This window comes from Gallus gallus, chromosome 2 (assembly GCF_016699485.2).
Source record: "Gallus gallus isolate bGalGal1 chromosome 2, bGalGal1.mat.broiler.GRCg7b, whole genome shotgun sequence".
NCBI classification, from domain to species: Eukaryota; Metazoa; Chordata; class Aves; order Galliformes; family Phasianidae; genus Gallus; species Gallus gallus.
The window spans coordinates 75961154-75986729 of NC_052533.1; the positions used below are offsets into that span (position 1 = coordinate 75961154).

The 25576-nt window shown below is 51.4% G+C and overlaps 2 protein-coding genes across 3 annotated transcripts; both read left to right on the forward strand.

Annotated features, from left to right (window-relative positions):
* Window positions 1-7513: 7513 nt before the first annotated feature.
* On the forward strand, window positions 7514-12203 carry LOC121109614. Of its 2 annotated transcripts, XR_005857469.1 has the most exons (3): window positions 7514-8051; window positions 8226-11899; window positions 12074-12203. XR_005857469.1 is itself a non-coding variant. In XM_040695755.1 (2 exons), the coding sequence occupies exon 2, from the start codon at window positions 8304-8306 to the stop codon at window positions 9312-9314; it is 1011 nt and encodes a 336-aa protein (XP_040551689.1). In that variant the 5' UTR covers window positions 7514-8051; window positions 8226-8303; the 3' UTR covers window positions 9315-11932. The 2 variants fall into 2 exon arrangements, 1 of the variants encoding a protein (XP_040551689.1); XM_040695755.1 differs by lacking the exon at window positions 12074-12203 and having other exon boundaries at window positions 8226-11932.
* Window positions 12204-18294: 6091 nt separating this feature from the next.
* Window positions 18295-20883, forward strand: LOC121109847. Its single transcript, XM_040696006.2, has 2 exons — window positions 18295-19620; window positions 19795-20883. The coding sequence occupies exon 2, from the start codon at window positions 19873-19875 to the stop codon at window positions 20881-20883; it is 1011 nt and encodes a 336-aa protein (XP_040551940.1). The 5' UTR covers window positions 18295-19620; window positions 19795-19872.
* Window positions 20884-25576: the final 4693 nt, after the last annotated feature.

The window sequence follows — 25576 nt, forward strand, 5'->3', positions numbered from 1 at the left end:
TTGCTCAGCAGCCAGCGTTTGCATGCCTGCATGTTTGCACTCTTTATCACGCTCACAAGCTGACGAGGAAATTTCCTTTGTCCACCCCCGCACTTCTGTGGCTGGTGTTATCAGCATGCCCCTCCTACCCGTGACATTCCCTTGTGGTTCTGTGAGACAGACAAAATGAGGCCTGCATCTGAGTTTGCCACAGCTCAACGTGCTCCTTCCCCTTCTTGCAAATGATAGGAGAGCTCTGCGTCTCCACAGGCCGGAGAGCATGGGGGCAGGAGAGGGGCTTGTCCTGTGTGGGTACACAAGAGATGACTTGGTGGGCAAAAGATTTTCCTTTTCTTTCTGAAGACTGGCAGTGCAACTAGCATCAACACAAACTGCATTCTGGACAGGTCAGTGTTCTGGGAGTATCAAGCAGGTTGTTGGTGCAGATCTGCCTCCTGCAGCCTGGGCCTGGGCACGTGAAATCCATGTCTTTGGGAAAAGGAATCCCTATTACAAGCTCTCTGTCAGGCCTTGCTTTGGGACAGCTGTTTGTAAACAAGGTGCTTCCCATTTGTAATGAGAACACATAGTATGGCCTCTTGCTCTCTGGAAGTCAATCTGCAAAGACCCAGAATTCTGTTTCTCCATTGAGCTGCAACACACATCTATCTGTCTGAAGATGCAAGACACAGTTGTTTTGGGCTGTATTTTGTTTTCCTAGTGTCAGTGCCTGCTTTTGCAAATAAAGACTTATGTTTCCCTTAGTAGCAAATCAAAGTAAGTATTTTGAGACCTGGCTGCTGTGATTCACTAGGACTATAGAACCAAAGCTTGGAGCATGTGGATTTCCTCTCTGAAGTAAAAAGAGCATGCCACTTTCTGTCACCTCTGCTAGAGACTGCCTTCAATAATGGTTTGTTTTGTACTGAAATGGCAAAAAAAAAAAAAAAAAAAAAAAAAAAAAAAAAAAAAAAAAGGATCATTAAGGGAAATAAAAGAGTCCATTTTCTTTTCAGAGGAAGGAATCACTCCAACCCAAAACATAAAATGCCATCAGCAAAAAAAGAATAAACTTCCTTCAGGGGGAGAGCTAGCAACCAAGAGGAAAATGAAACAGTTGTAAAAACGTAGGCCACAGAGAGAAGGCAGCAGCCTGTACACAAAGGAGCAACAGTGCTGATGGAAAAGTATCGGGGGGAGAAGGGCCTGAGCGTGTACATGCCTCCTTTCAGCAAGGGGCTTCTTGACCCAAGTGACTTTTACTAGAAACAGTAACCAAAGATGATCCTTTCTGAAAGGCTCTTTGTGCAGCGGAGAGTTTGCTTATTCTGAACGGCGAAGATAAACATCCTGGCTCTATTTGCCATTTTCTTTCCCCATCTCCTAACAGAGTCACCACCCACGGTGGGACATGGGGCAGGAGTTCAGCGGATGATGTTCTGTTTTTGCGCCTGCCAACATCGTACGCATCTTCAGCAAATCCCTTTACTGTCTGTTAAAAACAGGGGAAAGGAAATAAAAAGCTTTCTCCAACTGTAAAGTGAAGCTTGAAGATTAACACTGAGAAATACTGAAAATGCCATGGTGACGGAGGGCCTTCATCTGAGCATACAGCACCCGCTGTGCTGACGAGCAGAGCTCTCATCTCCCTTTGCAGTCAGGGGAAATAAAAACAGAATCTCCTACTTGCAAGGGCTGTGCAGTATCTTTCTCATAAACCACTGAAAGGATTTAATGGTTTCTTTTTCCATATTTTTTCATGGATCTCACCCTTTTTGACATTCTGGTATTTGGACTGCAAGTACCAGGATTTCCACTTTTCTGGCAAGTAAACACTATCCATTTTATTTTAAAAATAGCCAATGTTGAGAATGCAATATGAAATTTCCTGGCTACATCTGTGTGGCTTCTTCTCAAGTACATATTTCCCTGGACCCATCTTCCACCACAGAATTCTGTCTCAAAGGAATTTGGCTCTGGAGATGTATAAGATTTCTGGTGATCGTGTACTCCAGCATGTCAGACATACAGAGAGAACACAGAGCAGCTTGTGCAGCACAGGCACCAAAGGATTGATCCATCTTCAGCACAGTGGGCTGCAATCACATCTAGAAGCTACAGAGGAGTAAGGGAGCTGGTGCTCCCTTTTAGCTGCTCACAGCCGATTTGCAGAAGGAAGGTGTGGATTTTGAGTAGCAATAGAAGAACAAAGCAGAAGTCTTCATCCTAAGCTCAGGAGTAGAACTGTGTCTTCCTTTATTTCCTCAAAATCATTTTTAGATTAATTCATCTCCTCTGAGCAATCTGGACTTATGTTACATTGAATGATGCTGCTTTCTCCAATTTGATGGTTTTCAGATACTAAAAAGCTGCTACCAAATTTTTATGGGGAGTTTGACATTTAAAATGATTATCCACTATACAATCAAATAACTGGATACTTATGTCACAGACTTTGTTTAAAAAATGGTATCTATATATGTTAATACACTTGTTTTAGCAATGAGAGCATAAATGCAAGACAAATTTTCTGGGAGGAGAAATGAAAGGGAGACTGTCTAAATTTCTATTTTTCTGAAGAAAGGAATCTGCTGTAAGAGAGAGACAGCAGGAAACCAATGAGGAACAGAATGAAAAGCCATTGCTTCTGTTAGCAATAATGTGCAGCTCTGAGATGTTAAAAGCCTTCCTCCTAGGCACTTTTCTGCTAACAAGTGTCTCATTCTTTCTAAAATACCTCACCTTCAGAACATCAGGATATATTGCCTCTTTCTTCATCTATCCACTGTAAACTGTTCTGGAGTGTCCTGGTGTCCTGGAACATTCCTCTACAAGTCATACAGGCATAATGTTGCTGGACTCATTCTTCCCTTCTTTTCCTTTCTTTTCCTTCCTCTGTCCCTTCCTCCCTCCCTCCCTCCGTTCCTTCCTTCCTTCCTTCCTTCCTTGCTTCCTCTCTCTCTTTCGCTCTTTCCATCCTCTCTCTCTTGCCTTCCTGCCTTCCTGTCTCTCTCCCTCCCTTTTCTTCTCATTTTCTTTTTTCTTTTTATTTTTTTCTTTTTTCTTTTTTTCTTTTTCTTTTTCTTTTTCTTTTTCTTTTACTTTTTCTTTTTCTTTTTCTTTTTCTTTTTCTTTTTCTTTTTCTTTTCCTTTTCCTTTTTTTCTTTTCCTTTTCCTTTTCCTTTTCCTTTTCCTTTTTTTCTTTTTCTTTTTCTTTTTCTTTTTCTTTTTCTTTTTCTTTTTCTTTTTCTTTTCCTTTTCCTTTTCCTTTTTTTCTTTTTCTTTTTCTTTTTCTTTTCCTTTTCTTTTCCTTTTCCTTTTTCTTTTTCTTTTCCTTTTTCTTTTTCTTTTTCTTTTTCTTTTTCTTTTTCTTTTTCTTTTTCTTTTTCTTTTTCTTTTTCTTTTTCTTTTTCTTTTTCTTTTTCTTTTTCTTTTTCTTTTTCTTTTTCTTTTTCTTTTTCTTTTTCTTTTTCTTTTTCTTTTTCTTTTTCTTTTCCTTTTTCTTTTCCTTTTTCTTTTTCTTTTTTTTTCTTTTTTTTTTTTCTTTTTCTTTTTCTTTTTCTTTTTCTTTTTCTTTTTCTTTTTCTTTTTCTTTTTCTTTTTCTTTTTCTTTTTCTTTTTCTTTTCCTTTTCCTTTTTCTTTTTCTTTTTCTTTTTCTTTTTCTTTTTCTTTTTCTTTTTCTTTTCTCCTCCTCTCCCTCGTAAATTAGATCTGACAGAACTGCCAAATGTACAACACCAGCTTCTGCTAGTGAGGTATTCTGCCATCAGTTGTGTATTACAAGTGAAAAAATAAGTGTGAAGCATTCTTTGCACTCTACTACTTTTGTTTTTTCCAAGTGAACATAGGAGCAGTCCCTACTCCACTGACTTTCATGTGTTATTCTGATACAGTGTACTGATATGACTCAAACAGCATGACTAAAACAGCATCATGGTAGGGTAAATACAGTATATTTATACATCCTTTCATAGGATATATTTATAGGAGATACACTTTAGAAAAAGCTCCACCCAGTAATAAAATACTTAATGCTCAACAGGCAAATACGGAGAACAGTTACAGGGCCCAGTATGGAGCTCAGCCAGAAATGAGCCACTGCTTTTAAGCGGCAACATGTCAGCTGCAAATGAGCAACTCAACAGAAGCTGAGACATTTGTATAGTCAAACTAGAAGGAGGCCTAGAATGCCAAAGTTAAGGCTGCAGATGGCAGTAGATTTGGCAAAATGTACAGTCTGCGTCTCTGTATATACACCTGTAGCTTTTGAAAGCTTCTTTTTCCCCCTTCACTCTAAAACTATCATCTTGTTTGCCTTGGTTTTGAATCAACTGAACCATTTCAAAAAAGCTGCTTAGGGCTAAAGACTGAGAACACCAAATGGACTGTAGCTATTTGCTGTACCTTGTATTTTCCTTCCCAGAGACTAGAACAGGAACTGGGTCTGGTCAGTCCCAGATATGTGCACAGGCTAGGAGAAGAACTCACTGAGTGCAGCTCCGCAGAGATGGATTTGGGTGTTCTGGTGGATGAAAAGCTGGACACGAGTCAGCAGTACACGCTTGCTGCCTGGAAGGCCAACAGTACCCTGAGCTGCATTAAAAGATGGTGGCCAGCAGGGAGAGGGAGGTGATTGTTCCTCTCTCCTCTGCCCTTGCAAATCCCATCTGAAGTACCGCATCCAGGCCTGGGGTTCTCAACACAAAAAAAGAAACAGAATCTATTGGGGTGGGTCCAGAGGAGGCCACAAAGATGATCAAAGGGCTGCAGCACCTCTCCTGTGAAGACAGGCTGAGAGATTTGAGCTTGTTCAGCCTGGAGAAGAAAATGCTCATTGCAGCATTCCAGGACTTGAAGGAAGTTTATAAGCAGGAAGGAGACTGACTTTTTACATAGTCTGATTATGATAGAACAAAAGGGAATGGCTTTAAACTAAAAGAAGGGAAATTTAAGTTAGATGTTAAGAATTTCTTTACTCACAGGGCATGAGGCCCTGGCACAGCTGCCCATAGAAACTGTAGGTACCCCATCCCTGGAGGTGCTCAAGGCCAGGTTGGATGGGGCCCTGGGCAGTCTGATCTGGTGGGTGGCAGCCATGCCAAGGACACAGGATTGGAGCTGTCTGGGCTTTGAGGTCCCTTCCAACCTAAGCCATCTCATGATTCTATGATTAATGTTGCAACACAACGACCCTTGCTACCTTCTTCTTCCATCACCTAACTACCGTGGTAGACTTGCTAAGCCAAACACCACTGTCATGAACACCTAGCAGAGTTTCAGCTTTTGGTACGGGAGTTCTGTAGTGCAAAGACAACCCTATTGCTAGGAGCAAGAAGCTGAGGTATGCTCATCACACTGGCAGGCACAAGATCTCATGCATCAACATTAGTACATGCAAATTTTTATACAATCATTTGTTGTTTTGAGAGTTGGATGCTCATGTACAGTTTCTTCCCAACATCTGCTCTCTGCACCTGAGAACTTTGTTTTTATAACAGGGTACAGTGGACACAGATATATGCCGTTATAGTGGATATATGCCCCCTGCACCTCTGATGTCCATCACCAGACCTGAGCATAGGCAGTCAGCAGAAGAGCACAAGTTCCCGTACAGTTCTCAGGAGTTGCCATTTGCGCCCCTTCTTTTGTTTTAAAACAAATTTGTACATCCCCACATCCAGAACAGATGGGAAAGACCACTTCAAGTGTTCAGTAGTTAACAAAGATAATGTTTTCCTTCCCTGCTACAAAGGCGTGTAGGACACTGATAAGTAAACACAGAGAAGAGAACCTGAAGAGATGTGTGTAGACATTTTGGATGACCAACTCCAACAGAGACCCCAGCGCAATACAAAGCGAGCTGTGTGACTGCGTCCTCTTGTAGAAAGTTTAGAACAGCAACTCCTACCAAAGAAAGTGCCTTTCAGTGCCACATTTATCCAGAACAAAATCACATGTTTTTCAATTCCAGTGGCTGGAAAACTCATAGATCAAGGGTGTCCAACCTTTTGGCTTGCCTGTGCCACACAGAGAAAAGAGGAATTATGTTAGGCTGCATAAAAAGCATATAAAACTGTTAGTATACATTACATGGCCCATGGGTTGAACATGCCTGGTTTGGTGGCAGACCTGGAGTGCTAGGTTAACATTAGCAGGAAGCCAAAGGCCTTTGCATTCGTTTCGTTCTGGAGGACGTTGTGCCCTGTCCTGCCACGAACATGCCTTTGGCTCTGGAGAAAGGAACAGCCAATTAACCTCTCTCCTATTCATTAACTCATCAATCGTCCCACTTGAGAAAGAGGACAGCTTACAGCAAGTGACATCTACAGTCACATGAAAGAAAACCTGGCTCTCTAGCCCTACCCCTCATGAGCGCATGCGGATATATGTGATAGGCCTCTGTCCATCAGTAAGGCAATGCTGGGTGCTTCCCTGGCTGGAAGGAAGGTCTGGACAGCTTTTCTGCTTCTCGTTTTTGCAGAATGGCTTTTGAGACAAACTCTGTTCCTCACGTGTACACTGGAGAACCTGAACTCCCAGTTCCCGTTTGAAAAGCACGGACAGATGGACTGACTTCAAAGCCTGGTGACTTCTTTTCTTCCTAAGCTATGGACAATCAGTGATTGACGAGTTGTTATTAAAAAAACTAACAATAATCAGACCTATCTTTCTCTTGAACCTTTCTTCTTTACCCCTTCCAGGTAGCACATTGAGTGGTGATCCCTCTGCTCCACAATGTTCTTTCACCAGAAAATCACACCAACTGCTCTCACCACAGCTTTTGGTTGCCACTCTTTTCTGTCATCCCTCATTGCTATTCTGTTTGATGCAGGACAGTCAATGAGAACTGTGCCCAAATGGCATTTTCAGCCCCAGCTCAACTCAATAGTCAGCAATATAAAAAGTCACACGTTGTCTCTTGAGAGCAAAATCCAACTTGAAGCGTGGGCTTTCTTCAGCTGGAAGGTCTTGCACTGAACAGCAAGCTTTAGTGCAAACCCCCGCTTTGCTCAAAGATGTTGTCTTGCCTAAGTACTAGATCACCAGTGGATGCCAGAAACAGCGCAACCTCATTAAGAAATGAGTAGAAGTTCCAAAATCCTGAAGGGAACCTCTCTCTCCGACCAGAAACACCTACAAGCGCGTCATTTCTCTTTATGCCATCTGGGTAACCTCTCCCGTTTCGTGTATTTTCAGTCAAGAAAGAAGGCAATTTGAGAACTGAAGGATACAAACTCTTGACTAGAATGTGTTGTCATCTATCATCCCGACACGGAAAAAGCTTCCAGTGGCTCATCTGCTGCAGTACATCTTTCCTGAATGCTGCCTGTCTCAACGCAAACTGCCTCACTTGATTTTCGGTCTTGAAAGTAAATTGTGAGGCATAAAGCAACTGTTACAGGCATAAAACTGTTAGTGTACGTAACAAAAATTCAGGCATATTTATTTATTAAAAAATAAAAAGAAAGACAGCAACAAAAACAAAAAGCAAGAACAAAAAAACAAGCAAACAAACAAAAAACCCAAGCGGAATATTGGTCCAATCGTCACCACCGCAATCCATACCGGAGCGATGCCCCAGCTCATGAAAACTATTGCTAAAAACCACATCGTAATGTTAAAAGGTTATGATCTTGTGGGCCACGTTCCTGACTGCCCAGAGCCACGTGCAACCCGTGGGCCATGGGTTGAACAGGCCTGGTGTGGTGGCAGACCTGGAGTGCTAGGTTAACATTAGGACTCGATGACATGAGCGGTCTTTCCAACCCCAAAGGGGTCACCAAGCAACAGGCTATGACGTCACCGGGTGATGGATTGTGATTGCATGGCCCTCACTGCTTATACCGGGGCGCCGGCAGAGCCTGGCTCAGTCTGGCTTGTTCCTGGATCGTGCTGAGCGACTCTGCGAGGCTTGGAGGTCGAGCAAGGCTTTAGCTGTGCTGTGCCGGGCCGTGCCTGTGGCTGCTTGCAGCAGCTCCCAGAGCTCATCCCCACAGCACCTCTCGTGTTTCCCTGGCCCTGCCCTGTGCAGGCAGCCGGGGCCCAGCGAGACGCGCCCGCAGCAGCGGAGGTGAGTGGTGCAGGGACACGTCCCTGGGCGGCCACGGGGAGTGCGGTGCTGTGCGGGTGGGGAGCGGGAGATGGCCCAGCTGCAGGGCCGGGGGGGCTTCCGGCTGAGGGACTGGGGCATGACTTTGGCACGCCCAGAGACGGTGAGCGAGTGTGACCTCTCTTCCTCTTGCAGTGCGTGACTGCAGCACCGGTGAAGGAGAGCCACTGTCACCCTCTGCTCTCTCCACCTGTAGCAGCCAGTAAGACGACCATGGCCACAACAGAGGCGTGGACGTGTCCCATCTGCCGCGACGTGCGACGAGACATCGCGTCTGTGGTCCCGTGCAGCCATCAGTTCTGCGTGGGCTGCATCCAGCGGTGGGCGAGGCTGAGGGACAGCTGCCCGCTCTGCAGGACGGCCATGAGGACCATCAAGGTCTCTGTGTGGGGGGACCAGCACTATGAAGAGTGCGTTGTCTCCCCGCCCGCAGTGCCGGTACCCGCTGGCTTCCAGCCCGGCACCGCCACCCACTCCAACGGCACTGCGGCACGTGCTCCATCCCCGCTGCCACGGCCACCCCAGCAGACGGCCGCGGAGCCAGAGGCGAGGGCGAGGCTGGGCGGCCTCCTGCCGCAGGAGTGGGCGGCACTGTTCAGGGAGCGACACAGCATCCTCAACCCCGTGCTGCCCTCCCTGCACCAGAAGCTCTCTGCCATCCAAGGGATCCACTGGTGGCAGGTCCTGTCGGCAGAGAGCCTCTTCCTCTGCTGCCTGTGTTGGATGGGGCCGGACAGGGACTTCATGCTCCGGTGCGCAGAGCCCAGCTTGGGACCCATGGCCGCGCCGCTCACTGACTGGCTCGTGCAAGCCATCGTCAGTCGCTGCGGCCGGGAAGCCCGCAGGCTGCGCGGCCTCGAGGATGAGGAGGACAGCCGTGCGACCGCTTCCCCACAGAGGACCCTCACAGCCAGCACCACGCCCTCCGGCAGCTCTGCGGGCCTGGACGCGGAAGAGCTCCCCGGCACATCCAGTGGGCTCCTTCACGGGGACGCTGGCGAGCTCCGCGCCGCACCCAGCCCTGGGGAGCGGGAGCAGCCCCGTGAGGAGCCGGGGCGGGAGGCAGCAGGGCCCAGCGCCCAGGGCCGCAGCCACGGCCGCTCCGCTCCCGGCCGGGGCCGGCAGCGCTGCTCTGGGGGACCCCGTCGGCCCACGAAGAGGAGGGCCAGCAGTGCCCTGGGTGCTCCACAGCCCTGCAAGAGGCCGCCCCCCCGGCGCCGCTAGCAGGGCTTACACGCCTTTGTCATCAAGTAAAACAATAAATTAACATTGAATACTCCACAGAAAATAGTTCTCCACCGCTGGTATACGTACTGCCCAGAGGCAAGGAAGTGAATACGGTGTGATTGTCAAGCAAGGGATATTCTTCACCGTGCCTGAAGGTGATTTAAACGAACACAAACATGCTTTCAATTGGTTCTAACCTAGCGAGGAAATGAACACACCGGAGCGTCTGCGCACATCGAAAGGGTGTACAAAACTGAGCTCATCCTCTCTGCTGGATGAGAGATGACACCACCACTCCTCGCACTAATCCCTAACACACAAGTGTACTGCTGCGTGTAGCAGATTGGCTGTCCAAATACTCCTCAAAATACCAGCTCCTCACAGACTTCACTACCCACATTCACTGGTTCAGTGTATTCCTTTGTTTTTCTTAGGATTTTTAGAACTCCAGTTCTTAGACTCGGGTCAGCCATCGTTCTTTCCCTTGGTTACGTTCATTTCTCGCTCATCAGTCCATTTCAGATGAGGACTGATCCACTGACCCCCTCAGCAGCAAGATTCTTATGCCCTCTGACAATATCATGCCGTACATTCCATGCAAAGAATTTCCCATTATATTTTCAGGCGCCTACCGATCAGCTTTGTACAGGTACTGAAATCTTAGCAGGAAGCCAAAGGCCTTTGCATTCGTTTCGTTCTGGAGGATGTTGTGCCCTGTCCTGTCACGAACATGCCTTTGGATCTGGAGAAAGGAACGGCCAATTAACCTCTCTCCTATTCATTAACTCATCAATCGTCCCACTTGAGAAAGAGGACAGCTTACAGCAAGTGACATCTATAGTCACATGAAAGAAAACCTGGCTCTCTAGCCCTACCCCTCATGAGCGCATGCGGATATGTGGTAGGCCTCTGTCCATCAGTAAGGCAATGCTGGGTGCTTCCCTGGCTGGAAGGAAGGTCTGGACAGCTTTTCTGCTTCTCGTTTTTGCAGAATGGCTTTTGAGACAAACTCTGTTCCTCACGTGTACACTGGAGAACCTGCACTCCCAATTCCCGTTTCAAAAGCACGGACAGATGGACTGACTTCAAAGCCTGGTGACTTCTTTTCTTCCTAAACTATGGACAATCAGTGATTGACGAGCTATTATTAAAATCACCACTAATAATTAGACCTATCCTTCTCTTGAACCTTTCTTCTTTACCCCTTCCAGGTAGCACATTGAGTGGTGTTCCCTCTGCTCCACAATGTTCTTTCACCAGAAAACTCACCCCAGCTGCTCTCACCACAGCTTTTGGTTGCCACGCTTTTCTGTCATCCCTCATTGCTATTCTGTTTGATGCAGGACAGTCAATGAGAACTGTGCCCAAATGGCATTTTCAGCCCCAGCTCAACTCAATAGTCAGCAATATAAAAAGTCACACGTTGTCTCTTGAGAGCAAAATCCAACTTGAAGCGTGGGCTTTCTTCAGCTGGAAGGTCTTGCACTGAACAGCAAGCTTTAGTGCAAACCCCCGCTTTGCTCAAAGATGTTGTCTTGCCTAAGTACTAGATCACCAGTGGATGCCAGAAACAGCGCAACCTCATTAAGAAATGAGTAGAAGTTCCAAAATCCTGAAGGGAACCTCTCTCTCCGACCAGAAACACCTACAAGCGCGTCATTTCTCTTTATGCCATCTGGGTAACCTCTCCCGTTTCGTGTATTTTCAGTCAAGAAAGAAGGCAATTTGAGAACTGAAGGATACAAACTCTTGACTAGAATGTGTTGTCATCTATCATCCCGACACGGAAAAAGCTTCCAGTGGCTCATCTGCTGCAGTACATCTTTCCTGAATGCTGCCTGTCTCAACGCAAACTGCCTCACTTGATTTTCGGTCTTGAAAGTAAATTGTGAGGCATAAAGCAACTGTTACAGGCATAAAACTGTTAGTGTACGTAACAAAAATTCAGGCATATTTATTTATTAAAAAATAAAAAGAAAGACAGCAACAAAAACAAAAAGCAAGAACAAAAAAACAAACAAACAAACAAAAAAACCAAGCGGAATATTGGTCCAATCGTCACCACTGCAATCCATACCGGAGCGATGCCCCAGCTCATGAAAACTATTGCTAAAAACCACATCATAATGTTAAAAGGTTATGATCTTGTGGGCCACGTTCCTGACTGCCCAGAGCCACGTGCAACCCGTGGGCCATGGGTTGAACAGGCCTGGTGTGGTGGCAGACCTGGAGTGCTAGGTTAACATTAGGACTCGATGACATGAGCGGTCTTTCCAACCCCAAAGGGGTCACCAAGCAGCAGGCTATGACGTCACCGGGTGATGGATTGTGATTGCATGGCCCTCACTGCTTATACCGGGGCGCCGGCAGAGCCTGGCTCAGTCTGGCTTGTTCCTGGATCGTGCTGAGCGACTCTGCGAGGCTTGGAGGTCGAGCAAGGCTTTAGCTGTGCTGTGCCGGGCCGTGCCTGTGGCTGCTTGCAGCAGCTCCCAGAGCTCATCCCCACAGCACCTCTCGTGTTTCCCTGGCCCTGCCCTGTGCAGGCAGCCGGGGCCCAGCGAGACGCGCCCGCAGCAGCGGAGGTGAGTGGTGCAGGGACACGTCCCTGGGCGGCCACGGGGAGTGCGGTGCTGTGCGGGTGGGGAGCGGGAGATGGCCCAGCTGCAGGGCCGGGGGGGCTTCCGGCTGAGGGACTGGGGCATGACTTTGGCACGCCCAGAGACGGTGAGCGAGTGTGACCTCTCTTCCTCTTGCAGTGCGTGACTGCAGCACCGGTGAAGGAGAGCCACTGTCACCCTCTGCTCTCTCCACCTGTAGCAGCCAGTAAGACGACCATGGCCACAACAGAGGCGTGGACGTGTCCCATCTGCCGCGACGTGCGACGAGACATTGCGTCTGTGGTCCCGTGCAGCCATCAGTTCTGCGTGGGCTGCATCCAGCGGTGGGCGAGGCTGAGGGACAGCTGCCCGCTCTGCAGGACGGCCATGAGGACCATCAAGGTCTCTGTGTGGGGGGACCAGCACTATGAAGAGTGCGTTGTCTCCCCGCCCACAGTGCCGGTACCCGCTGGCTTCCAGCCCGGCACCGCCACCCACTCCAACGGCACTGCGGCACGTGCTCCATCCCCGCTGCCACGGCCACCCCAGCAGACGGCCGCGGAGCCAGAGGCGAGGGCGAGGCTGGGCGGCCTCCTGCCGCAGGAGTGGGCGGCACTGTTCAGGGAGCGACACAGCATCCTCAACCCCGTGCTGCCCTCCCTGCACCAGAAGCTCTCTGCCATCCAAGGGATCCACTGGTGGCAGGTCCTGTCGGCAGAGAGCCTCTTCCTCTGCTGCCTGTGTTGGATGGGGCCGGACAGGGACTTCATGCTCCGGTGCGCAGAGCCCAGCTTGGGACCCATGGCCGCGCCGCTCACTGACTGGCTCGTGCAAGCCATCGTCAGTCGCTGCGGCCGGGAAGCCCGCAGGCTGCGCGGCCTCGAGGATGAGGAGGACAGCCGTGCGACCGCTTCCCCACAGAGGACCCTCACAGCCAGCACCACGCCCTCCGGCAGCTCTGCGGGCCTGGACGCGGAAGAGCTCCCCGGCACATCCAGTGGGCTCCTTCACAGGGACGCTGGCGAGCTCCGCGCCGCACCCAGCCCTGGGGAGCGGGAGCAGCCCCGTGAGGAGCCGGGGCGGGAGGCAGCAGGGCCCAGCGCCCAGGGCCGCAGCCACGGCCGCTCCGCTCCCGGCCGGGGCCGGCAGCGCTGCTCTGGGGGACCCCGTCGGCCCACGAAGAGGAGGGCCAGCAGTGCCCTGGGTGCTCCACAGCCCTGCAAGAGGCCGCCCCCCCCGGCGCCGCTAGCAGGGCTTACACGCCTTTGTCATCAAGTAAAACAATAAATTAACATTGAATACTCCACAGAAAATAGTTCTCCACCGCTGGTATACGTACTGCCCAGAGGCAAGGAAGTGAATACGGTGTGATTGTCAAGCAAGGGATATTCTTCACCGTGCCTGAAGGTGAATTAAATGAACACAAACAAGCCTTCAATTGGTTCTATCAACCTCCAACCTAGCGAGGAAATGAACACACCGGAGCGTCTGCGCACATCGAAAGGGTGTACAAAACTGAGCTCATCCTCTCTGCTGGATGAGAGATGACACCACCACTCCTCGCACTAATCCCTAACACACAAGTGTACTGCTGCGTGTAGCAGATTGGCTGTCCAAATACTCCTCAAAATACCAGCTCCTCACAGACTTCACTACCCACATTCACTGGTTCAGTGTATTCCTTAGTTTTTCTTAGGATCTTTTAGAACTCCAGTTCTTGGACTTGGGTCAGCCATCGTTCTTTCCCTTGGTTGCGTTCATTTCTCGCTCATCAGTCCATTTCAGATGAGGACTGATCCACTGACCCCCTCAGCAGCAAGATTCTTATGCTCTCTGACAATATCATGCCGTACATTCCATGCAAAGAATTTCCCGTTATATTTACAGGCGCCTACCGATCAGCTTTGTACAGGTACTGAAATCTTAGCAGTAAGCCAAAGGCCTTTGCATTTGTTTCGTTCTGGAGGACGTTGTGCCCTGTCCTGCCACGAACATGCCTTTGGCTCTGGAGAAAGGAACGGCCAATTAACCTCTCTCCTATTCATTAAGTCATCAAATCGTCCCACTTGAGAAAGAGGACAGCTTACAGCAAGTGACATCTATAGTCACATGAAAGAAAACCTGGCTCTCTAGCCCTACCCCTCATGAGCGCATGCGGATATGTGATAGGCCTCTGTCCATCAGTAAGGCAATGCTGGGTGCTTCCCTGACTGGAAAGAAGGTCTGGACAGCTTTTCTGCTTCTCGTTTTTGCAGAATGGCTTTTGAGACAAACTCTGTTCCTCACATGTACACTGGAGAACCTGCACTCCCAGTTCCCGTTTGAAAAGCACTGACAGATGGACTGACTTCAAAGCCTGGTGACTTCTTTTCTTCCTAAACTATGGACAATCAGTGATTGACGAGCTATTATTAAAATCACCACTAATAATTAGACCTATCCTTCTCTTGAACCTTTCTTCTTTACCCCTTCCAGGTAGCACATTGAGTGGTGTTCCCTCTGCTCCACAATGTTCTTTCACCAGAAAACTCACCCCAGCTGCTCTCACCACAGCTTTTGGTTGCCACGCTTTTCTGTCATCCCTCATTGCTATTCTGTTTGATGCAGGACAGTCAATGAGAACTGTGCCCAAATGGCATTTTCAGCCCCAGCTCAACTCAATAGTCAGCAATATAAAAAGTCACACGTTGTCTCTTGAGAGCAAAATCCAACTTGAAGCGTGGGCTTTCTTCACCTGGAAGGTCTTGCACTGAACAGCAAGCTTTAGAGCAAACCCCCACTTTGCTCAAAGATGTTGTCTTGCCTAAGTAATAGATCTCAAATGGATGCCAGAAACAGCGCAACCTCATTAAGAAATGAGTAGAAGTTCCAAAATCCTGAAGGGAACCTCTCTCTCCGACCAGAAACACCTACAAGTGCATCATTTCTCTTTACGCCATCTGGGTAACCTCTCCCATTTCGTGTGTTTTCAGTCATGAAAGAAGGCAATTTGAGAACTGAAGGATACAAACTCTTGACTAGAATGTGTTGTCATCTATCATCCCGACACGGAAAAAGCTTCCAGTGGCTCATCTGCTGCAGTACATCTTTCCTGAATGCTGCCTGTCTCAACGCAAACTGCCTCACTTGATTTTCGGTCTTGAAAGTAAATTGTGAGGCATAAAGCAACTGTTACAGGCATAAAACTGTTAGTGTACGTAACAAAAATTCAGGCATATTTATTTATTAAAAAATAAAAAGAAAGACAGCAACAAAAACAAAAAGCAAGAACAAAAAAACAAACAAACAAACAAAAAAACCAAGCGGAATATTGGTCCAATCGTCACCACTGCAATCCATACCGGAGCGATGCCCCAGCTCATGAAAACTATTGCTAAAAACCACATCATAATGTTAAAAGGTTATGATCTTGTGGGCCACGTTCCTGACTGCCCAGAGCCACGTGCAACCCGTGGGCCATGGGTTGAACAGGCCTGGTGTGGTGGCAGACCTGGAGTGCTAGGTTAACATTAGGACTCGATGACATGAGCGGTCTTTCCAACCCCAAAGGGGTCACCAAGCAGCAGGCTATGACGTCACCGGGTGATGGATTGTGATTGCATGGCCCTCACTGCTTATACCGGGGCGCCGGCAGAGCCTGGCTCAGTCTGGCTTGTTCCTGGATCGTGCTGAGCGACTCTGCGAGGCTTGGAGGTCGAGCAAGGCTTTAGCTGTGCTGTGCCGGGCCGTGCCTGTGGCTGCTTGCAGCAGCTCCCAGAGCTCATCCCCACAGCACCTCTCGTGTTTCCCTGGCCCTGCCCTGTGCAGGCAGCCGGGGCCCAGCGAGACGCGCCCGCAGCAGCGGAGGTGAGTGGTGCAGGGACACGTCCCTGGGCGGCCACGGGGAGTGCGGTGCTGTGCGGGTGGGGAGCGGGAGATGGCCCAGCTGCAGGGCCGGGGGGGCTTCCGGCTGAGGGACTGGGGCATGACTTTGGCACGCCCAGAGACGGTGAGCGAGTGTGACCTCTCTTCCTCTTGCAGTGCGTGACTGCAGCACCGGTGAAGGAGAGCCACTGTCACCCTCTGCTCTCTCCACCTGTAGCAGCCAGTAAGACGACCATGGCCACAACAGAGGCGTGGACGTGTCCCATCTGCCGCGACGTGCGACGAGACATTGCGTCTGTGGTCCCGTGCAGCCATCAGTTCTGCGTGGGCTGCATCCAGCGGTGGGCGAGGCTGAGGGACAGCTGCCCGCTCTGCAGGACGGCCATGAGGACCATCAAGGTCTCTGTGTGGGGGGACCAGCACTATGAAGAGTGCGTTGTCTCCCCGCCCGCAGTGCCGGTACCCGCTGGCTTCCAGCCCGGCACCGCCACCCACTCCAACGGCACTGCGGCACGTGCTCCATCCCCGCTGCCACGGCCACCCCAGCAGACGGCCGCGGAGCCAGAGGCGAGGGCGAGGCTGGGCGGCCTCCTGCCGCAGGAGTGGGCGGCACTGTTCAGGGAGCGACACAGCATCCTCAACCCCGTGCTGCCCTCCCTGCACCAGAAGCTCTCTGCCATCCAAGGGATCCACTGGTGGCAGGTCCTGTCGGCAGAGAGCCTCTTCCTCTGCTGCCTGTGTTGGATGGGGCCGGACAGGGACTTCATGCTCCGGTGCGCAGAGCCCAGCTTGGGACCCATGGCCGCGCCGCTCACTGACTGGCTCGTGCAAGCCATCGTCAGTCGCTGCGGCCGGGAAGCCCGCAGGCTGCGCGGCCTCGAGGATGAGGAGGACAGCCGTGCGACCGCTTCCCCACAGAGGACCCTCACAGCCAGCACCACGCCCTCCGGCAGCTCTGCGGGCCTGGACGCGGAAGAGCTCCCCGGCACATCCAGTGGGCTCCTTCACGGGGACGCTGGCGAGCTCCGCGCCGCACCCAGCCCTGGGGAGCGGGAGCAGCCCCGTGAGGAGCCGGGGCGGGAGGCAGCAGGGCCCAGCGCCCAGGGCCGCAGCCACGGCCGCTCCGCTCCCGGCCGGGGCCGGCAGCGCTGCTCTGGGGGACCCCGTCGGCCCACGAAGAGGAGGGCCAGCAGTGCCCTGGGTGCTCCACAGCCCTGCAAGAGGCCGCCCCCCCGGCGCCGCTAGCAGGGCTTACACGCCTTTGTCATCAAGTAAAACAATAAATTAACATTGAATACTCCACAGAAAATAGTTCTCCACCGCTGGTATACGTACTGCCCAGAGGCAAGGAAGTGAATACGGTGTGATTGTCAAGCAAGGGATATTCTTCACCGTGCCTGAAGGTGAATTAAATGAACACAAACAAGCCTTCAATTGGTTCTATCAACCTCCAACCTAGCGAGGAAATGAACACACCGGAGCGTCTGCGCACATCGAAAGGGTGTACAAAACTGAGCTCATCCTCTCTGCTGGATGAGAGATGACACCACCACTCCTCGCACTAATCCCTAACACACAAGTGTACTGCTGCGTGTAGCAGATTGGCTGTCCAAATACTCCTCAAAATACCAGCTCCTCACAGACTTCACTACCCACATTCACTGGTTCAGTGTATTCCTTAGTTTTTCTTAGGATCTTTTAGAACTCCAGTTCTTGGACTTGGGTCAGCCATCGTTCTTTCCCTTGGTTGCGTTCATTTCTCGCTCATCAGTCCATTTCAGATGAGGACTGATCCACTGACCCCCTCAGCAGCAAGATTCTTATGCTCTCTGACAATATCATGCCGTACATTCCATGCAAAGAATTTCCCGTTATATTTACAGGCGCCTACCGATCAGCTTTGTACAGGTACTGAAATCTTAGCAGTAAGCCAAAGGCCTTTGCATTTGTTTCGTTCTGGAGGACGTTGTGCCCTGTCCTGCCACGAACATGCCTTTGGCTCTGGAGAAAGGAACGGCCAATTAACCTCTCTCCTATTCATTAACTCATCAAATCGTCCCACTTGAGAAAGAGGACAGCTTACAGCAAGTGACATCTATAGTCACATGAAAGAAAACCTGGCTCTCTAGCCCTACCCCTCATGAGCGCATGCGGATATGTGATAGGCCTCTGTCCATCAGTAAGGCAATGCTGGGTGCTTCCCTGACTGGAAAGAAGGTCTGGACAGCTTTTCTGCTTCTCGTTTTTGCAGAATGGCTTTTGAGACAAACTCTGTTCCTCACGTGTACACTGGAGAACCTGCACTCCCAGTTCCCGTTTGAAAAGCACTGACAGATGGACTGACTTCAAAGCCTGGTGACTTCTTTTCTTCCTAAACTATGGACAATCAGTGATTGACGAGCTATTATTAAAATCACCACTAATAATTAGACCTATCCTTCTCTTGAACCTTTCTTCTTTACCCCTTCCAGGTAGCACATTGAGTGGTGTTCCCTCTGCTCCACAATGTTCTTTCACCAGAAAACTCACCCCAGCTGCTCTCACCACAGCTTTTGGTTGCCACGCTTTTCTGTCATCCCTCATTGCTATTCTGTTTGATGCAGGACAGTCAATGAGAACTGTGCCCAAATGGCATTTTCAGCCCCAGCTCAACTCAATAGTCAGCAATATAAAAAGTCACACGTTGTCTCTTGAGAGCAAAATCCAACTTGAAGCGTGGGCTTTCTTCACCTGGAAGGTCTTGCACTGAACAGCAAGCTTTAGTGCAAACCCCCACTTTGCTCAAAGATGTTGTCTTGCCTAAGTAATAGATCTCAAATGGATGCCAGAAACAGCGCAACCTCATTAAGAAATGAGTAGAAGTTCCAAAATCCTGAAGGGAACCTCTCTCTCCGACCAGAAACACCTACAAGTGCATCATTTCTCTTTACGCCATCTGGGTAACCTCTCCCATTTCGTGTGTTTTCAGTCATGAAAGAAGGCAATTTGAGAACTGAAGGATACAAACTCTTGACTAGAATGTGTTGTCATCTATCATCCCGACACGGAAAAAGCTTCCAGTGGCTCATCTGCTGCAGTACATCTTTCCTGAATGCTGCCTGTCTCAACGCAAACTGCCTCACTTGATTTTCGGTCTTGAAAGTAAATTGTGAGGCATAAAGCAACTGTTACAGGCATAAAACTGTTAGTGTACGTAACAAAAATTCAGGCATATTTATTTATTAAAAAATAAAAAGAAAGACAGCAACAAAAACAAAAAGCAAGAACAAAAAAACAAACAAACAAACAAAAAAACCAAGCGGAATATTGGTCCAATCGTCACCACTGCAATCCATACCGGAGCGATGCCCCAGCTCATGAAAACTATTGCTAAAAACCACATCATAATGTTAAAAGGTTATGATCTTGTGGGCCACGTTCCTGACTGCCCAGAGCCACGTGCAACCCGTGGGCCATGGGTTGAACAGGCCTGGTGTGGTGGCAGACCTGGAGTGCTAGGTTAACATTAGGACTCGATGACATGAGCGGTCTTTCCAACCCCAAAGGGGTCACCAAGCAGCAGGCTATGACGTCACCGGGTGATGGATTGTGATTGCATGGCCCTCACTGCTTATACCGGGGCGCCGGCAGAGCCTGGCTCAGTCTGGCTTGTTCCTGGATCGTGCTGAGCGACTCTGCGAGGCTTGGAGGTCGAGCAAGGCTTTAGCTGTGCTGTGCCGGGCCGTGCCTGTGGCTGCTTGCAGCAGCTCCCAGAGCTCATCCCCACAGCACCTCTCGTGTTTCCCTGGCCCTGCCCTGTGCAGGCAGCCGGGGCCCAGCGAGACGCGCCCGCAGCAGCGGAGGTGAGTGGTGCAGGGACACGTCCCTGGGCGGCCACGGGGAGTGCGGTGCTGTGCGGGTGGGGAGCGGGAGATGGCCCAGCTGCAGGGCCGGGGGGGCTTCCGGCTGAGGGACTGGGGCATGACTTTGGCACGCCCAGAGACGGTGAGCGAGTGTGACCTCTCTTCCTCTTGCAGTGCGTGACTGCAGCACCGGTGAAGGAGAGCCACTGTCACCCTCTGCTCTCTCCACCTGTAGCAGCCAGTAAGACGACCATGGCCACAACAGAGGCGTGGACGTGTCCCATCTGCCGCGACGTGCGACGAGACATCGCGTCTGTGGTCCCGTGCAGCCATCAGTTCTGCGTGGGCTGCATCCAGCGGTGGGCGAGGCTGAGGGACAGCTGCCCGCTCTGCAGGACGGCCATGAGGACCATCAAGGTCTCTGTGTGGGGGGACCAGCACTATGAAGAGTGCGTTGTCTCCCCGCCCGCAGTGCCGGTACCCGCTGGCTTCCAGCCCGGCACCGCCACCCACTCCAACGGCACTGCGGCACGTGCTCCATCCCCGCTGCCACGGCCACCCCAGCAGACGGCCGCGGAGCCAGAGGCGAGGGCGAGGCTGGGCGGCCTCCTGCCGCAGGAGTGGGCGGCACTGTTCAGGGAGCGACACAGCATCCTCAACCCCGTGCTGCCCTCCCTGCACCAGAAGCTCTCTGCCATCCAAGGGATCCACTGGTGGCAGGTCCTGTCGGCAGAGAGCCTCTTCCTCTGCTGCCTGTGTTGGATGGGGCCGGACAGGGACTTCATGCTCCGGTGCGCAGAGCCCAGCTTGGGACCCATGGCCGCGCCGCTCACTGACTGGCTCGTGCAAGCCATCGTCAGTCGCTGCGGCCGGGAAGCCCGCAGGCTGCGCGGCCTCGAGGATGAGGAGGACAGCCGTGCGACCGCTTCCCCACAGAGGACCCTCACAGCCAGCACCACGCCCTCCGGCAGCTCTGCGGGCCTGGACGCGGAAGAGCTCCCCGGCACATCCAGTGGGCTCCTTCACGGGGACGCTGGCGAGCTCCGCGCCGCACCCAGCCCTGGGGAGCGGGAGCAGCCCCGTGAGGAGCCGGGGCGGGAGGCAGCAGGGCCCAGCGCCCAGGGCCGCAGCCACGGCCGCTCCGCTCCCGGCCGGGGCCGGCAGCGCTGCTCTGGGGGACCCCGTCGGCCCACGAAGAGGAGGGCCAGCAGTGCCCTGGGTGCTCCACAGCCCTGCAAGAGGCCGCCCCCCCGGCGCCGCTAGCAGGGCTTACACGCGTTTGTCATCAAGTAAAACAATAAATTAACATTGAATACTCCACAGAAAATAGTTCTCCACCGCTGGTATACGTACTGCCCAGAGGCAAGGAAGTGAATACGGTGTGATTGTCAAGCAAGGGATATTCTTCACCGTGCCTGAAGGTGAATTAAATGAACACAAACAAGCCTTCAATTGGTTCTATCAACCTCCAACCTAGCGAGGAAATGAACACACCGGAGCGTCTGCGCACATCGAAAGGGTGTACAAAACTGAGCTCATCCTCTCTGCTGGATGAGAGATGACACCACCACTCCTCGCACTAATCCCTAACACACAAGTGTACTGCTGCGTGTAGCAGATTGGCTGTCCAAATACTCCTCAAAATACCAGCTCCTCACAGACTTCACTACCCACATTCACTGGTTCAGTGTATTCCTTAGTTTTTCTTAGGATCTTTTAGAACTCCAGTTCTTGGACTTGGGTCAGCCATCGTTCTTTCCCTTGGTTGCGTTCATTTCTCGCTCATCAGTCCATTTCAGATGAGGACTGATCCACTGACCCCCTCAGCAGCAAGATTCTTATGCTCTCTGACAATATCATGCCGTACATTCCATGCAAAGAATTTCCCGTTATATTTACAGGCGCCTACCGATCAGCTTTGTACAGGTACTGAAATCTTAGCAGTAAGCCAAAGGCCTTTGCATTTGTTTCGTTCTGGAGGACGTTGTGCCCTGTCCTGCCACGAACATGCCTTTGGCTCTGGAGAAAGGAACGGCCAATTAACCTCTCTCCTATTCATTAACTCATCAAATCGTCCCACTTGAGAAAGAGGACAGCTTACAGCAAGTGACATCTATAGTCACATGAAAGAAAACCTGGCTCTCTAGCCCTACCCCTCATGAGCGCATGCGGATATGTGATAGGCCTCTGTCCATCAGTAAGGCAATGCTGGGTGCTTCCCTGACTGGAAAGAAGGTCTGGACAGCTTTTCTGCTTCTCGTTTTTGCAGAATGGCTTTTGAGACAAACTCTGTTCCTCACATGTACACTGGAGAACCTGCACTCCCAGTTCCCGTTTGAAAAGCACTGACAGATGGACTGACTTCAAAGCCTGGTGACTTCTTTTCTTCCTAAACTATGGACAATCAGTGATTGACGAGCTATTATTAAAATCACCACTAATAATTAGACCTATCCTTCTCTTGAACCTTTCTTCTTTACCCCTTCCAGGTAGCACATTGAGTGGTGTTCCCTCTGCTCCACAATGTTCTTTCACCAGAAAACTCACCCCAGCTGCTCTCACCACAGCTTTTGGTTGCCACGCTTTTCTGTCATCCCTCATTGCTATTCTGTTTGATGCAGGACAGTCAATGAGAACTGTGCCCAAATGGCATTTTCAGCCCCAGCTCAACTCAATAGTCAGCAATATAAAAAGTCACACGTTGTCTCTTGAGAGCAAAATCCAACTTGAAGCGTGGGCTTTCTTCACCTGGAAGGTCTTGCACTGAACAGCAAGCTTTAGAGCAAACCCCCACTTTGCTCAAAGATGTTGTCTTGCCTAAGTAATAGATCTCAAATGGATGCCAGAAACAGCGCAACCTCATTAAGAAATGAGTAGAAGTTCCAAAATCCTGAAGGGAACCTCTCTCTCCGACCAGAAACACCTACAAGTGCATCATTTCTCTTTACGCCATCTGGGTAACCTCTCCCATTTCGTGTGTTTTCAGTCATGAAAGAAGGCAATTTGAGAACTGAAGGATACAAACTCTTGACTAGAATGTGTTGTCATCTATCATCCCGACACGGAAAAAGCTTCCAGTGGCTCATCTGCTGCAGTACATCTTTCCTGAATGCTGCCTGTCTCAACGCAAACTGCCTCACTTGATTTTCGGTCTTGAAAGTAAATTGTGAGGCATAAAGCAACTGTTACAGGCATAAAACTGTTAGTGTACGTAACAAAAATTCAGGCATATTTATTTATTAAAAAATAAAAAGAAAGACAGCAACAAAAACAAAAAGCAAGAACAAACAAACAAACAAACAAACAAAAAAACCAAGCGGAATATTGGTCCAATCGTCACCACTGCAATCCATACCGGAGCGATGCCCCAGCTCATGAAAACTATTGCTAAAAACCACATCATAATGTTAAAAGGTTATGATCTTGTGGGCCACGTTCCTGACTGCCCGGAGCCACGTGCAACCCGTGGGCCATGGGTTGAACAGGCCTGGTGTGGTGGCAGACCTGGAGTGCTAGGTTAACATTAGGACTCGATGACATGAGCGGTCTTTCCAACCCCAAAGGGGTCACCAAGCAGCAGGCTATGACGTCACCGGGTGATGGATTGTGATTGCATGGCCCTCACTGCTTATACCGGGGCGCCGGCAGAGCCTGGCTCAGTCTGGCTTGTTCCTGGATCGTGCTGAGCGACTCTGCGAGGCTTGGAGGTCGAGCAAGGCTTTAGCTGTGCTGTGCCGGGCCGTGCCTGTGGCTGCTTGCAGCAGCTCCCAGAGCTCATCCCCACAGCACCTCTCGTGTTTCCCTGGCCCTGCCCTGTGCAGGCAGCCGGGGCCCAGCGAGACGCGCCCGCAGCAGCGGAGGTGAGTGGTGCAGGGACACGTCCCTGGGCGGCCACGGGGAGTGCGGTGCTGTGCGGGTGGGGAGCGGGAGATGGCCCAGCTGCAGGGCCGGGGGGGCTTCCGGCTGAGGGACTGGGGCATGACTTTGGCACGCCCAGAGACGGTGAGCGAGTGTGACCTCTCTTCCTCTTGCAGTGCGTGACTGCAGCACCGGTGAAGGAGAGCCACTGTCACCCTCTGCTCTCTCCACCTGTAGCAGCCAGTAAGACGACCATGGCCACAACAGAGGCGTGGACGTGTCCCATCTGCCGCGACGTGCGACGAGACATCGCGTCTGTGGTCCCGTGCAGCCATCAGTTCTGCGTGGGCTGCATCCAGCGGTGGGCGAGGCTGAGGGACAGCTGCCCGCTCTGCAGGACGGCCATGAGGACCATCAAGGTCTCTGTGTGGGGGGACCAGCACTATGAAGAGTGCGTTGTCTCCCCGCCCACAGTGCCGGTACCCGCTGGCTTCCAGCCTGGCACCGCCACCCACTCCAACGGCACTGCAGCACGTGCTCCATCCCCGCTGCCACGGCCACCCCAGCAGACGGCCGCGGAGCCAGAGGCGAGGGCGAGGCTGGGCGGCCTCCTGCCGCAGGAGTGGGCGGCACTGTTCAGGGAGCGACACAGCATCCTCAACCCCGTGCTGCCCTCCCTGCACCAGAAGCTCTCTGCCATCCAAGGGATCCACTGGTGGCAGGTCCTGTCGGCAGAGAGCCTCTTCCTCTGCTGCCTGTGTTGGATGGGGCCGGACAGGGACTTCATGCTCCGGTGCGCAGAGCCCAGCTTGGGACCCATGGCCGCGCCGCTCACTGACTGGCTCGTGCAAGCCATCGTCAGTCGCTGCGGCCGGGAAGCCCGCAGGCTGCGCGGCCTCGAGGATGAGGAGGACAGCCGTGCGACCGCTTCCCCACAGAGGACCCTCACAGCCAGCACCACGCCCTCCGGCAGCTCTGCGGGCCTGGACGCGGAAGAGCTCCCCGGCACATCCAGTGGGCTCCTTCACGGGGACGCTGGCGAGCTCCGCGCCGCACCCAGCCCTGGGGAGCGGGAGCAGCCCCGTGAGGAGCCGGGGCGGGAGGCAGCAGGGCCCAGCGCCCAGGGCCGCAGCCACGGCCGCTCCGCTCCCGGCCGGGGCCGGCAGCGCTGCTCTGGGGGACCCCGTCGGCCCACGAAGAGGAGGGCCAGCAGTGCCCTGGGTGCTCCACAGCCCTGCAAGAGGCCGCCCCCCCGGCGCCGCTAGCAGGGCTTACACGCCTTTGTCATCAAGTAAAACAATAAATTAACATTGAATACTCCACAGAAAATAGTTCTCCACCGCTGGTATACGTACTGCCCAGAGGCAAGGAAGTGAATACGGTGTGATTGTCAAGCAAGGGATATTCTTCACCGTGCCTGAAGGTGAATTAAATGAACACAAACAAGCCTTCAATTGGTTCTATCAACCTCCAACCTAGCGAGGAAATGAACACACCGGAGCGTCTGCGCACATCGAAAGGGTGTACAAAACTGAGCTCATCCTCTCTGCTGGATGAGAGATGACACCACCACTCCTCGCACTAATCCCTAACACACAAGTGTACTGCTGCGTGTAGCAGATTGGCTGTCCAAATACTCCTCAAAATACCAGCTCCTCACAGACTTCACTACCCACATTCACTGGTTCAGTGTATTCCTTAGTTTTTCTTAGGATCTTTTAGAACTCCAGTTCTTGGACTTGGGTCAGCCATCGTTCTTTCCCTTGGTTGCGTTCATTTCTCGCTCATCAGTCCATTTCAGATGAGGACTGATCCACTGACCCCCTCAGCAGCAAGATTCTTATGCTCTCTGACAATATCATGCCGTACATTCCATGCAAAGAATTTCCCGTTATATTTACAGGCGCCTACCGATCAGCTTTGTACAGGTACTGAAATCTTAGCAGTAAGCCAAAGGCCTTTGCATTTGTTTCGTTCTGGAGGACGTTGTGCCCTGTCCTGCCACGAACATGCCTTTGGCTCTGGAGAAAGGAACGGCCAATTAACCTCTCTCCTATTCATTAACTCATCAAATCGTCCCACTTGAGAAAGAGGACAG